The 15,591-nt window shown below is 38.5% G+C and overlaps 1 protein-coding gene and 1 long non-coding RNA gene across 2 annotated transcripts; one reads left to right on the top strand and one right to left on the bottom strand.

Moving 5' to 3' along the window:
• The first annotated feature begins 335 nt into the window (after positions 1–335).
• fkbp9 (FKBP prolyl isomerase 9) lies at positions 336–13,423 on the top strand. Its single transcript, XM_059350539.1, has 10 exons — positions 336–711; positions 1,944–2,089; positions 4,278–4,467; positions 4,561–4,706; positions 6,051–6,240; positions 8,337–8,482; positions 8,599–8,788; positions 10,160–10,305; positions 12,682–12,845; positions 12,934–13,423. The coding sequence occupies exons 1-10, from the start codon at positions 509–511 to the stop codon at positions 13,111–13,113; spliced, it is 1,701 nt and encodes a 566-aa protein (XP_059206522.1). The 5' UTR covers positions 336–508; the 3' UTR covers positions 13,114–13,423.
• Positions 6,219–10,407, bottom strand: LOC131985426 (uncharacterized). The gene is made up of 3 exons (XR_009395631.1): positions 10,182–10,407; positions 8,537–8,693; positions 6,219–6,369 (listed from the first exon to the last, which is right to left on the bottom strand). It is a non-coding gene; the product is annotated as an uncharacterized LOC131985426 (long non-coding RNA).
• Positions 13,424–15,591: the final 2,168 nt, after the last annotated feature.

Below are 15,591 nucleotides of genomic sequence, written 5' to 3'. Positions count from 1 at the left end.
ATTAAGTATATATATATATATATATATATATATATATATATATATATATATATATATATTTACATTTTAATTAAATCTTTTCATAATTATTTTAAAACATTTTTTTCAATTAACATTAGTATCAGTGTGTCTGTGTGTACATTTACCTGTCTGAAAATCGGCATCGATACTTAGAAACTGAATTATTAAACAATGTATTCCACGAAAAAATCAATAAACAAAACTGTAAAATAAATGAATAAAATAATAACAACTGTATTGATTTACCTGTGCTTTAAACATGGTGTGAAGGTAATCAGTCGGCTTTTAATTCCTAAGGTTTAACCGGATGTTGTGCAGTTTTTTCGGGCTTGACACGTGATCATTCCTCTACTGGGACCGGGGGCAGGACTTCTGTCCAAGTCGGAGTAGAGGAAACCGAAGTACCGGGGAACAGGGACGCAGCACACACTGACACAGGCCGTACTCTCACTTATTTTCATCGTCTGCGACTAAGTCTGCAGTGAAAATGTTCCAGTGCGTGCAGGGGATGTTGTATCTGTCGGTTATGGTGGCGTTCGCCGCCTGCAACGCTCCTCCGGTACCGTTAGACGACATCTTCATTGAGAAAACTTTCGTGCCAGAGCAGTGTGTGCGCACAGTCAAAGTAGGAGATTATGTCAGGTATCACTACAATGGCATGTTTCCGGACGGCAAGAAGTTCGACTCCAGGTGAGTTTCATCCTCCAAAGAATTGATTTATTTTCACTTTTCAGTCTTGCGTGCAGAGCAGACCGGCTGCACGGTGCGAGTCGTGCGCGATGCGTAAAAGTGCGCGTTTGGTGGTTCGCCCCAGTGAGCCACGCAGGCAGACTGACTGACTGACTGACTGAGCTCTGCAGGCATGTTTGCTTAATTTAAGGCCTCAAAAACCTTTTCATAACCATAGGGATTACACTAAAGACCCTAGTTTGATCAGATGAAAAGTCTTGTCACATTATTAATGTTAGCCTGCTTGATCTCATTGGATTCATTGAAACTTCTGGATGAGTCCCTGCACTCCTCTTCTTCCACTGTGTCAACAGTAATAAGACTGTACCATCAACTGCGCAGGGCTCCTTGACCCCTAAAAACCTTCAAGTCCCTCATTTACTTGGTTTTTGGTCATTTAATTGATTGCATATTTGTTAAAGACTTTGAAGTGCTAAAGTAGGCTGGCCTGCAGTATAAGAAAACGTTATGGCCCTGTGTAGTGGAGGGGCCCTATTCTCACATATATTCCTAAATAAATAAAAATCACATTTTTCACAGTTTAATCTGGCCGTTTGTATGAAATATCTCAATACATCAAATGGCTGTAGAGATGGTGAAGGTTAAATCTCACATCCTGAATAGAGATGCAAGAATTAGTCTATTATTCGATTATGCAATCAGAGGAAAAATAATCCCCAAGAATTTTGATCCTCGATTAATCATTCAGGTAATTTCTGAAATGGAGATTTTTTCCCTCTGTTTTAATATTATATTCAACTGAATATCATTGAGTTTTGAAAGACATCACTTGAACTTTTTTTTTTTTTTTTAGTATTTTCTGATATTTTAACACTTAATCGATGACTCTCAAACATATTCAGCAAATTAATCAATATTGAAAATAATCCTTTGTTGCAGCAAAAAAAATCAATAACTCAAGTCCAGGCACAAAATCCCAGTGTTGCAACCAAAGTATAATTTGCATGAGAAACTATAATAAGTTCCTGGTGCATTCACTTACTTATGAGTCCCTTCTGATGAATCTGAACCCTGGCCAGTGACATCTTTTTTTTCAGATTGAGCGATTAAAGCAAGATGAGGGATGATGATGTAATGTGGTCACTGGTAGTAAACCCTTAGCCTGGGCCCAATGCAGTCATACACATCCTCACAGGTGTCCTGTGTAAAAGCAATGTGTTTCTGTGTTTCAGTTACGACCGTGGCAGCACCTACAACGTGTTTGTTGGCAAGAAGCAGCTGATCGCAGGGATGGACAAAGCTCTGGTGGGGTTGTGTGTCAACGAGAGAGTCCTGGTCAAGATCCCGCCTCACCTCGCTTATGGCAAACAGGGATACGGTGAGTTTTAAACTTCATAATCACAACTTCATAACTGTCATATTAGCACAGGCTGATTGTTCTGAATCAGTCAGGACAGAGTATAACGAAGCTTGAGAACGGGCCAGTGTTTATTCCTGTGCCAAGTTATTATAAATACTCAGATGAGTGAGCGCACAGCTGGCACTGCTCACCATAACAATGAGAGAATGTGGTCGGACATTGGCAGGAGCATACAGGACAGACATTTTTACAGTCTTTTCAGAAAGTACCGATTGTGCTGTGTAGGGAGGAAGTGGGCTGCTCCAAAGCGTCCATGTTGAATGATGTCAGAGGGGCATCACAAACCAGGAAGCAGGTCAGAGGAAGCTGCTTTGGATCAAGACTTTCAGCGAGCACCAGCAGCAGCCTGATTCTAGACCTTGATCTGTTTATGAACATGAATAAATCTGGGTTGATATACAGTCATTAAAAAAATATTAGACCACCCTTTTTCTTCACTTTAATGTTCATTTTAATGCCTGGTACAACTAAAGGTACATTTGTTTCGACAAATATAATGATGACAGCAAAAAAAGCTAATTTTAGTGCTGAAATTTCATTTTGATTTTTGTTGTCTTAATAATTATTTTGGTTATTATCAAGAAAACCATGGAAAATGGCTATTATATCAGCTCTGAAATTAAACTCTTATGAGCGGTTTATGTTGTTATCATTATATTTGTCCAAACAAATGTACCTTTAGTTGTACCAGGCATTAAAATGAACAAGAAATTGAAGAAAAAAAGGTGCTCTAATATTTTTTTTCCATGACTGTATTTGCATGTGGTTCCAGAGACGAGAAGAAAAAGGTAGAACTTCTGTTTCAGTGTATGTGTTCGTATGTGTGTGTGTGTGTGTGCATGAAATAGTTAGATAATTAGGAGAGAGATAGGAGACAGAGGGACATGTCAGGACAGGTAAAAGCCAAGGCTGAGACTGTACAACGTGTCCGTATCAGTAGGAACATCAGAGAGAGACAGCAAGACAGAGCAATGAGATTTTGGAAGAGGTAGAGAGAGATTTAAAACGGAAAAGAGGACTGCCAGCTCACTAGTAGTAAAGTCCTTGCACCCCTCCTCCTCCTCCTCCTCCTCCTCCTCCTCCTCCTCCTCCTCCTCCTCCTCCTCCTCCTCCTCCTCCTCCTCCTCCTCCTCCTCCTCCCCCTCAGCTTCACCTCCTTCTCCTCATCTGTCTTCTCATGTTTGCAGAGTTGGTTGAGTTGTTGCACTCACCAGAATAAATGTTTGTTTTTTGGACAAACTGATCCGTCACTGCTGTGCAGGACAAGGCAATCACACGAGGAGGAGTTTACCCAGTTATTACAAGAGCTGCTTCTAATTGGATTGTTTTCATAGCTGATTAGTTTTACTTTTTCAATTTATTTATTATATAAAACATCAGAAAACAGCGTTTGTTTTGTCCGACCAACAGTCCAAAGATATTCAGCTTAGTGTAATTATCAATTAATTGAGCAATCTTTGCAGCTCTGCTTATTATGTTAGATTTGAAAGGTCACAGACATATCAGAATAGTGTTTGAATGCAAAACAACTGTAACTCCCTCCAAGCACCAGGCAAACGCAAGTCGGTTTACTTCAACTGATTTATTTTGAGCGTCATTCATCCATCTCAAAATCCACCGTGAAAACTGCACATAAATTATAATGAAATAAAGGTTAAATCAAATTCATTTAACATTACATTCCACAAAGTAAAATACAGATAAATGAAACAAAATACCTTGTTGGCTGCATGCTACATAAAGGGAATTATATTTTATCCTTAGTCTTCTTCATATTAGTGATTAGTAGTCTCTCTTGACAAACAATTCCATCTGAACCATTGTTCATGCTTCCCGGGAATTCTGCTCTACCACACACGCAACCGAGAGCAGCCAAACGAGACTTGGACGACTTAGTTCGCCTTCAAAATAAAAGCATTATAATGTATACCAAATAAAATAACATTTAAAGAAACAAATACAACTTAAATTAATTCCTTTATCTGTTGCAATAAATTGGCAACAGTTACATCAACAGTCTTGTACCCAGTACTATAATAAATCTACCTTCATCTACCTGTGTACAGACTTCATGTCAGGCTGTGAGAGTGATTAATACGTTAGTGTAAGATCAGAAAGAAAGACAATTACTTTTTCTCCTCCTCAGGTGACATCATCCCTCCTGACTCCATCCTCCACTTTGACGTCCTGCTGCTCGACGTGTGGAACCCGGAGGACGGCGTCCAGATCAAAACCTACCACACGCCCTCCACCTGCGACAGAAAGGTGGAGGTGTCTGACTACGTTCGCTACCACTACAACGGCACGCTGCTGGACGGGACGCTCTTTGACTCCAGGTTTGTTGTGTGCAATATCTCACACAAAAAAATCACACTGAAATCCACACATACAGTATAAATGTAACCTCTCTCCTCCACCCGTCACTGCAGCCACACCCGTATGCGTACCTATGACACCTACGTTGGGATTGGGTGGCTGATCGCCGGTATGGACCAGGGCCTTCTGGGAATGTGTGTTGGAGAGAGACGCATCATCACCATGCCACCTTCACTTGGATACGGAGAGAATGGAGACGGTGAGCCTTAACAATTCATTTATGATTCTTTCTTTCCTTGTGTCTGATTACATTCCAATGAGTGACCTTTTGAGAATAACAAGAGATTGAGAACTATAGTGGTAGTCCTGTAGTTGCACATTTTGAGCACAAGGTGGCAGTAAATCACAAACATTACCTCATCTTGTTCCACCCTCCCAGTCTCAGTCCAAATTATCCCCAACTCTGATGATTAGATAGATAGATAGATGGATAGATGGATGGATAGATAGATAGATAGATAGATAGATAGATAGATAGATAGATAGATAGATAGAAATTAGAAAAACATGCTCACTATTTTCTGTGCAAAACTGCAACTTTTTTAAAAACATCTTCTTACCTTAGAAACTAACACAGACAAGTTTCATGAGTCATTTTGTCTTCATTTTCCACCTAAACACACTTTTACTTCTCCAAATTAAGTTACAGGTAGTTTAACTTCCCAAATGCAGTTTCCTTATTGCTCACCAGACACAGACTAATATTAGTCATAAAATCCTGCTAGCTGTTTCCCTCCGTTTCCAGTCTTTGTGCTAAGCTAACTGGCTGCTTCCTGTATGTTCATGTCTACATGGATAAGAGTTGCATTGATCCCGTTGTGATTCTGTCTCAGGCACAAATATTGTAACTCTTGGGTTTCTATATACTACATACGCAGCCCAACATTACATGAGAGCTTACTTAAGAGACATAAGATTGAATGGCGATAACTGACTTAATTTGATCACTTCTTTCACACCACTGTGTCCTATAACGGTACAGTCAGACTTGAGACCGAGTTCATGAGCTTCGCCTGTTTAATGTGGCAGTTAATGAAAAATTGTCTCAAGAAAATACAATTATTCTGCTGGGTTAGATATTTATATTATAGAACTTATATTAGTATATGAGTATAAGTTGCTTAAAAAAAAAAAAAAAAAAAAAATCTCACTAATTTCTTTTGGAAGAAAATCAACACAACCCAACATGAAAATGTGAATATTTTGATTATATAAAACTTTGTATACACTCTACTTGCCATATGCATGTACATGATTAAAATGTGTCAGTATTATCAGTTTAATTATCTTAATTACTGAAGGGATCCTATTAACTAAAAATGTTTATCTCATTGTTATAGATTTTTTTTATTTGTATAATTTATTATAATTTATTTTTGAGAATTATTTTCATTTAATCAAATTGTTGTGATTGTTTTATGTACTATTTGGCTGTATTAAATTAAATAAAAAATATTTCTGTAGTTCCTCAATCCTGTCCTTGTACCTGCCTCCATTTGTTTCTTCAACCTTCTTCTTCTTCTTCTACTTCTTTCCTTTCCAGGTAGCGACATCCCAGGACAGGCGTCTCTGGTGTTCGATGTTGTACTTCTGGACCTCCACAACCCCAGAGACGGGATCTCAGTGACCAATCAGGTGGTGCCTGAGTCCTGCACCAGGAAGTCCGTCGCTGGAGACTTTGTCCGCTACCATTACAACGGCAGCCTTCTTGATGGAACATTTTTTGATTCCAGGTTTGTGTCAATTTTCAATAATCATCATGTTAGTAACAGACTCAAAGTAAATTTTATTATAAATAGAAATTAATGTTATTCTTCAAGTGGCCTCAGGGTGGCAGCATGTCCCTGTGCACTGAAGATGTCCTGAGAGAGGAAATGAAACTTAAGAAAACACAAGTAGAAATTTCCTGTTTACAGCATTCTCTAAATAGTCTTGTGACATTTTTCTTCTTATGCTGCTACTGCAATAACTGTAACTCTGTGGTCTAAAAGTCTGTGAGCTAATTAAATGATTATCACACAGGTGAAGTTGTACTGTATACCATTAAAGCTGTAATCTGTCCGTAATCAAACTAGCAGAATCAAAATATTCTATATTATTATCCTTATAGTTTTAATTGTCCTTAGAATTAAAGACAGAGGTGGATCTTTGGTTAAAAAGTACTTACCAGTTGTTTTTTTAGCTTTAACAGTGATGAGAATTAATTTCAAGTTGTGAAAAAAGCAAAAATATTGACAAAAAAGGCGAAGAAAAGTTAGCATTAGATAATGACTTTGCATATTTGAGCATAATATTTCAGAAAACTTGTAGTACAGAAAATATTTGTCTCAGTCAATCAATGGGGGATGTTTCATGGTGATATCTATCTATATCAATCTATATTTTTACCCTATTCCCCTGTAGTGTCTATTAACTTCCTGCCACACACATTTTTCGCTTCTTACATGAACATGAAAATGACAGGAAGTATATTCTAATACGCCACCATACTGCGTCAATAAAAACCACAAATGTGCCCTCCAAAACAAACTGCTGGCGGCAACTCAAGCTCAGTGATTTTGGGTGTAAGATTTAGTCTGAACCTGCTTCCTGTGTGAGGTAAGTGTCCTCAGTCATGCTGCGTAACATGACACAGTGGGTTCCCCAGATCACATAAAAGTCACTTACAGGCAAATTTAACAGCTATGTACATGCTAACATGGATAAGAGTTGCATTGAACCCTCTCAGTCTCAGTCCAAATTATCCCCAACTCTGATGATTAGATAGATAGATAGATAGATAGATAGATAGATAGATAGATAGATAGATAGATAGATAGATAGATAGATAGATAGATAGATAGATAGATAGATAGATAGATAGATCACTATTTGTCACTGTCATCAGGGCAATGAAATTAGAAAACCTGCTCACTATTTTCTGTGCAAAAAAACAACTAACACAGACAAGTTTCAAGAGTCATTTTGTCTTTATTTTCCACCTAAACACACTTTTACTTCTCCAAATTAAGTTACAGGTAGTTTAACTTCCCAAATGCAGTTTCCTTATTGCTCACCAGACACAGACTAATATTAGTCATAAAATCCTGCTAGCTGTTTCCCTCCGTTTCCAGTCTTTGTGCTAAGCTAAGCTAACTGGCTGCTTCCTGTATGTTCATGTCTACATGGATAAGAGTTGCATTGATCCCGTTGTGATTCTGTCTCAGGCACAAATATGTTAATCCGTGGGTTTCTACATACTACATACGCAGCTTAACATTACATAAGAGCTTACTTAAGAAACCTAAGATTGATTGGCAATAACTGACTTAATTTGATCACTTCTTTCACACCACTGTGTCCTGTAACAGTTGTTAGAGCGTAAAGCTTTTACAGCTTCTACCTCTCACCCGGGTTCTTTTTTCTAAACGCCAAAATGCAATGCTCAGCGCTGGACTCTGCCAAGTGACCCCGATGTCACCACAGGACAGAGTGATTACAAAAAACCTTGATGTTACACACAGCTTCTTGGATTTTGGCGAAATCCCGTACAATGGGTGGGCTCTTTAACGCAATTGGTCAATTTGTAAACGATATGCCTTGGTTACCACCCCTTAACCAAGCATCTGGAGATTGAACATCTCACTAACCTTTCAAACTTTATGTGCGTGTGTTGTTGTCTGCTGAAGCTTCACATCCTACCCTCTGCTCCCCCATGCATACCTTTCCCTGAACTCTGACCTCTCCTAACCGTAAATGACCATTTCGTTGCGATGTTGTGAACCGGCTGTGAACCTTTTCTCCATGTTGCAATTTAATAATAATTTTATCAATATTTTCTGTTCCACAGCTACTCCCGTAATCGTACCTATGACACCTACGTGGGTCGAGGCTACGTCATTGCTGGCATGGACGAGGGTCTGATTGGAGTGTGTGTGGGAGAGAGGCGCACGGTCATCATCCCCCCACACCTCGGCTACGGAGAGGAGGGCACAGGTGTGTCTCTAGTGCTTGCATACCCTTATGTGTGTCATAAAAATGTTCTCTCACCATTTATACTCCTTTTTCTGGAGTGTTTCATATTTTTTTGGTCTTTCCCATGTCTCTGTCAGGCTCTAAGATCCCTGGTTCAGCTGTGCTGGTGTTTGACGTTCACATCATCGACTTCCACAACCCGTCTGACAGCACTGAGGTCACTGTTGTTCGCCTGCCGGAAGAGTGTGATAAGCAAACCAAGAAGGGAGACTTTGTCAAATATCACTATAACGCCTCCCTGATGGACGGCACATCCATCGACTCCACGTGAGTAAACTCCTGTGAGACACCAGGGGAGGAAAAACATCTTAGAGGCTGTTCCTTTCTGACCTGGCATTAACGTATGTAACAAATACATCACTAAATAAATGATTCCTCTTATTCATGCAGCATATAGACCCTTTGATTTGCATTAAAAGTTTATACAAACTATGTGGCCATTGTCATTAAATGTTGTTTGGAAATGACAGGAGCGTGCAGAGAGCAGAAGATTCAACTCAGATTCTTGATTAAACCCTCACAGAAATGAAAACAAACTAAACTACACAAAAAAATCATACATTTGAAAGATGAACTTATCTTTTAAGAATGCCTTGAAGTCATGAAGTCTCCTTGACTCCTCTTTCACCCTTTAAAACTATTTCCTGGATTCCCGCCAAGCATTGGCTTCTCCCCGCTGACACTACTTGATAAAATGCAAACATGCCTCAAATCCTCCCACTTTGTTCACAATTTATCATCCTGAATGTAAAAAAAAAGAAAAAAAAGAGTCTTCACTTACAGGTGCATCACAATAAATTAGAGCATCATAGAAAAGTTTATTTATGTCAGTAATGCTGTTATAAAATTCTATTGACCTGGGGGTTTCTCAATGATTTAATCATACTAGCCAGATGTGTTCCTGCCAGCCATATGTTCAAGATAAATGCAATGGGGTCAACTTTATGGATGGAAAGGGAAAGCACAGATGGGTTAGATGTATTTCCCCATGACACAGATTAGAAAGTTGGGAAAGACAGCATCTATGATTAATCAAGTTATCTAGAGTCACGTCAGAAACCGCCCATTGTAAGATGCATATAAACCAACTGTCCAGACTCTTCAGATTGAGCCTTTTTCTCTGTAACCTCACTTGCTGTGTTGCATTGTTAAACGCTCCTTCTTTTACAAGAATATTAAATTCAAATTAACTTTGACACTCTGAATCAAAATCGGCTTTATTGAAGGGTCACTCTAAAAAATTCTTATAACAAATGCAATTCTAAAAGTGGAAATAACACATTTTATAGATCCATTACACAAAGAATGAATCATTTCATGTCTTAATTTATTTAATTTCTTCTAGTTATAATGATTATGGCTTACATTTAATGAAGCCCTAAAATTCAGTGTCTCAAAAACATTGAATATTACAAAAGACCAATTTTAAAAAGGTGTGTTTAACATGGAAATGTTGGCCTCTGAAAAGTATGTCCATCTATATGACTCAATACTTGGTTGGTGCTATTTGACTTGAACTACTAGAAATGAACTTTTCCATGATAATCTAATGTATTAAGATGCACCTGTATGTCTGTGTAAAAACTGAGTGAAAATAAAGTTTCTTGGTGTGTTTCATTCTGACTCGTTTTGTTTCAGGTATAATTATGGAAAGACATACAACATCGTCCTGGGAGCCAACCAGGTGGTCCCAGGGATGGAGGACGGACTGATGGAGATGTGTGTGGGAGAGAAAAGGCACCTTGTTATTCCTCCACACCTGGGCTATGGAGAGAGAGGAGTCCGTAAGTCACACACCACTGCACATCCAGTAATAACAGAGAATTTGTTTATAGCTGTTACCATGGTGGTATACTTTCTTAAACTCCAAATTAACCCTTTTATCAGGCAAAGAACTATATTTGGTAACTTCAGGTAATATTTTGAGAAAAAAGTTGCAAATTTACTAGATTTAAAGTGGCAAAACTACAAGAAAAAAAGTCGCAGATTTAAGAGATTTAAAGTGGCAAATCTTTGCGAAAAAAGTCGCAGATTTACGAGAAAAAAGTGCGAAAAAAGCTACTTTTTTCTCCCAGATTCACCACTTTAAATCTCATAATTTTTCTTCTCATAGATTTGCCACTTTAATCTTGTAAACTTTTTTCTCAAAATATTATTTTAGTATGTTTTTTTTTTTTACACATTCTGGCAGTATGTAATATCCTCCAATATTCTCTAGGGTTGGAATTTGCAAGTATTTCAATGAGTGTCCTATTAAGAGTTAAAGTGGTGAATCTGGGAGAAAAAGTTGCTTTTTTCCCACTTTAAATCTCTTAAATCTGCGACTTTTTTCTTGTAGATTTGCCACTTTAATCTAGTAAATTTGCAACTTTTTTTCTCTAAATATTACCTGAAGTTACCAAATATAGTTATTTGCCTGATAAAGGGTTAACCTAAGCATCGGTCCCAAAACTATTCTTATTTTTACTTACAAAAAGGTCATGCAGAGCACTCAAAAAAGACAGCAGAAATGAGAAGAACTTTAATGCGATCAATTGCTTATCACATCAACAACTCTGAGCCTTTCTTGAGAAGAGACTGACTCAATACACTCGCTCCCAATTTTTCTTTCCTCATTAACAACTTGATTATACATGAATCTATTGGTGTCTCAAGACATTTTGCAATGAACATTCTCATTTGGGTCTGACACCAGTGTATCCGGGAAGCTTTTAAATCCATGTGGTGCTTTAACATATCTAGTGGGATTTGCCAGCGGAGAGGGAGGAGGCTCTACAGGGCCTCCAGACAGTAAAACGAAGGTGAATTGAGTGTCTCTGTTCAGTCTGATCCCAGGATCCACTCGGGTTCGTTGGTGTTGCTGTCTTGGAGAACACAATAAACCTGTTTTAAACTTCTGCAACTGACTTTGTTCATCTCCAGTGAGTTTCCAGTGTGGACTCTGACATCCTCACCGGTTGTTTTTTTTTGCCAACTGTTGAGGCAAACGAGGGAACCAGAAATCTCAAGCTGTGCTGCCACACACATGACATGCCCCACTGCTTATACATCCTCCACCAATACACACCCTCTATCCAATCCGGTGGTCTGTTTAAAATGAGAATAATCCTCAGCTCTCCTCTACGGTGGCCCTGAAGTGCAAAACACAATGGCAAATCAGAAAACACAACAACAAATCAGAAAACACAACGACAAATCAGAAAACAAAACGACAAATCAGAAAACAAAACGACAAATCAGAAAACAACGGCAAATCAGAAAACAAAACGACAAATCAGAAAACAAAACGACAAATCAGAAAACACAACGACAAATCAGAAAACAAAACGACAAATCAGAAAACAACGGCAAATCAGAAAACAAAACGACAAATCAGAAAACAAAACGACAAATCAGAAAACACAACGACAAATCAGAAAACACAACGACAAATCAAAAAACAACGGCAAATCAGAAAACAACGGCAAATCAGAAAACACAACGACAAATCAGAAAACAAAACAACAAATCAGAATACACAACGGCAAATCAGAAAACACAACAGCAAATCAGAAAACACAACGACATCCACCTGTAGGCTCCGACGGGGGGATTTACTACATCACTCCTCAATACCTCATGTAACTGCTGAGGAGTGATGAGGTCGGAGCCTAGATGGCAAATCTAATTTATGTTCATTGTCCAATAAACACATTATGCATCACATGAGTTGTGTGACTGAAATGCTAAAATGCTGACTCATTTCCGGGTGCTGTGGTTTTCTTGAGAATATTTTATAAAAAGGTGCAAAAACTGTGACTTGTGTACTTGAGGTTTATCTGCAAAGAAACCCGAACAGACGACTGACTCACTCAGTATTCATTAAACATTGACTCTAATGCAGTCTCCAGGATCATCCGCCCCTTTTCCTGTTTTCAAACGTTTCACAATGGATTATATAACTCAGGACATGAGATCAACATAATTATGTTCTCACACAAGATCACGGTTTATACAGGTTTTAGAAAAGCAGATGAGAGAGTCTAAAAGAGAGTTGTTTTTGGCTTCTCCAGAAAACAGCATTCCGCCTTTTTTTATTTATAAAATAGAGGATTAAAGTGCAAATAGTAGAAATGTTAGTGATCCTTTCCTCAACCTTTCCTGTGTGTGTGTGTGTGTAGCTGACGAAGTTCCAGGGAGCGCTGTGCTGATCTTTGACATCGAGCTGGTAGAGATGGAGGAAGGACTTCCTGAAGGCTACATGTTTATCTGGAACAGCGATGTGTCCCCCGACCTCTTCACCGACATGGACGCAGACAAGAACGAGCAGGTGGAGCCCTCCGAGGTACGCGGTAAAACCTGCCGTTACTGTGATATCTCAACATTCGAGACATTTCACGTGTCCGTAATTTATCCTCCATTTGTTCCCACAGTTTACTGACTACATCATGCGGCAGGTGAATGAAGGGAAAGGCCGCCTGGCTCCTGGCTTCGACCCTTACCGCATCATTGACAACATGTTCTCCAACCAGGACCGCGACGGAGACGGAAAGATCACAGAGGCGGAGTTCAAACTGAAAGCAGATGAAGCCACCACTCATGACGAGCTATGACGAGACTGTGTGTAAAACTCAGATCAGGGTGCAGGCTGAAGGGTCAGACAGCGGGGGAAACGGGGGCGGTTGTAATACATATGTGGGTGGTAGAGTAGAAAAAGATGGGATTGTGTAAAGTAAGCGAGTAATTACAGATTTTTTGATTTTTTTTTTTTTTTTTAGTTTTGGAGTTTTAGATGATGTTCAAATGGTGTCTTATCCTTTTAAGCGCCAAGTAAGTCTGAAAAGAAAGAGGATTTAGGAAGGAGATTATTTTTTTGAGTGAAATATTGGATATAAAACACCTCATTTGAGGTCTATAATGACAGTGAATGACTTTTTTTTACCTCTTCTCCCATCAAGTTCTTGTCTTGTTTTATGTGACTTTTTTATTTTAAAGGGTACAAAAGCACTCGTGTGTGAAAGACCAAACCAAGGCCTCACTCCATGATCTCTACATTCAACAGTCTTGTTTTTTCTTGTTAACATTTTGCGTGTGACGTTTTCTTTTCTTTTCACTGGCTTGTCTCAGAAACATTGAACAGTCTTCCAGGAGCATTGGGTCGGTCATCACTCGCTGTTAAATACTGTAATGGAGGGAAGTTACGTTTGTAAGAAAATAAGTGATCATTTTAAGTGAGAAAGTCAAGCTTGGTATCACTTAAATGGCGTGTTTAACACAAGTCATTTTGCCTGTTCTACGCAATTTTTTGCCTTTCACGTGTCATTTCCACTGTGGCAGTACTCAATGTTCAGAGTGCTCCTGACTGGAAGTCAAGAGACTTATATAAGGAGCAAGAAAGTCTGTGTGAAGCCCCAGTTATGCTTTCTGCACTGACATGAGCTTACGTGGAATTGTAACTTTACACTGGATTTTTTACACACTGTGTGGCTTTCTCCTTGCAGCCAACAGCAGCTCTGTAAAGTTTCTTTGCTGGTCCTCATCCGCATAGTTAGGACAGACCCTTGCATATGCATCATGCATAAACCAAGCAGGAGGAGGATGTCTGGCTAGATGAATGGCTCAAACAACCATGACTCTCACCCAGGAGACGGCTGAAACCAAAGTCAACACTGACTTGTTAAAATGACACGCAAAACGCTTAAAATGCATAGACTTGACACGAGAAATGTTCTCAAAAGTGCAACACCTTTCCATGAGATCATTTTGTTCAGTTAAAATAACATTTTATATACATAGTTTACAGCTGACGCATTTTACTATTTTACCTTTAAATGTCAGGATGCCTTCTGTGTTGTCTGCTGTTAAAATAGTCTAAAATAACACCAAAATGTACAAAACCCTTAAATGGCTTTGCAGTTGAAAGGAAGACTTCTTGCAGGTCAGGCGGGAAGGAGATTCTTAGTTTAGGCTGGCCTGTGGTTTGAGACTGTGCCAGATTAAATATCAGTCTGTGCAATTATGCAGCAACAAACATAAAACTCCAAAACTGAAGACAACCCGATGTTGAGTTCTGGTTCCTCAGAACTTGGGGACAGGACACACAGATTGAAATCAGTCAGCTTGAAGTAAAAATAGAGATATTAAAGATATAAAGACTATCTTAAATAGAATATTGAATGATTATAATAAAAATACAAAACAACACAAAACATATTAAATGTGATTAATTCAGGTCAACATACAAAAAACACCAGCGGTCTTTAAATCACTTTTGGTGAAAAGTTGTTCCATCGCTTGATTTTTCTTCATCCAAATGTCAACATCTGGTTACAGTGTAAGACTGTGTGTGTGTGTGTGTGTGTGTGTGTGTGTGTGTGTGTGTGCGTGTGTGTGCGTGTGTGTGAGTGAGTGTGAGTGTGAGAGAGAAATAGAGACAAAAGTGTGTGATTGTTGTATTTGCTATACTTTTTCATTCAGGAGATTACTGAGGCTTGATGATTTGATTAAATGACCTGACCTAAATACATGTCTGGATTGTGTCTGTCATTTTGTCTTTTATTTATCTCTATTTGCTGCATTTGTGTAACTTTTTAAACTTTTATTGCATTAACTTTAAGTCATCCTCCACTCAGAAATATGTTTTTTTCTTGTTGGAGTGCCATGTTTGAGCTTCACTGCCTGTTATTTTAAAATAGATCTATTTTAGGCTTGACATAGTGAGGTCTTCAACATTGGAGTCATTCTCATGGATTATTTTTGTGGCTTTTTCCAACTGTATTTTTAAAACACTTATTTATAAGAATAGATAATCAGACATAAGCAGGCAGTTATTCTGTTTTAACACTGGTACTTGTTTTAGATGTTATCCAGTTCCCTTTTTCATTTTGTGGTCTACTGTTTTCAGTTACTTACACAAAATACTTGAATTATGTGAGTGTAGACACTTAAAAATAAATAACTGTTATAAAGTAGAAGTAGAAAAGTATGTGACTTCTATGAATGACTTGAGAGTAAAACCGCTGTTATAAAGGAGAAGTAGAAAAGTACTGCCCAGGGGAAGCAATTTTGCAAACCAACATAAACCTTAAGCA

This window comes from Centropristis striata, chromosome 14, assembly GCF_030273125.1.
Source record: "Centropristis striata isolate RG_2023a ecotype Rhode Island chromosome 14, C.striata_1.0, whole genome shotgun sequence".
In the NCBI taxonomy this organism is placed as follows: domain Eukaryota; kingdom Metazoa; phylum Chordata; class Actinopteri; order Perciformes; family Serranidae; genus Centropristis; species Centropristis striata.
The sequence above is the reverse complement of the archived record's forward strand: the minus strand, read 5'-3'. Positions and strand labels throughout refer to the sequence as shown.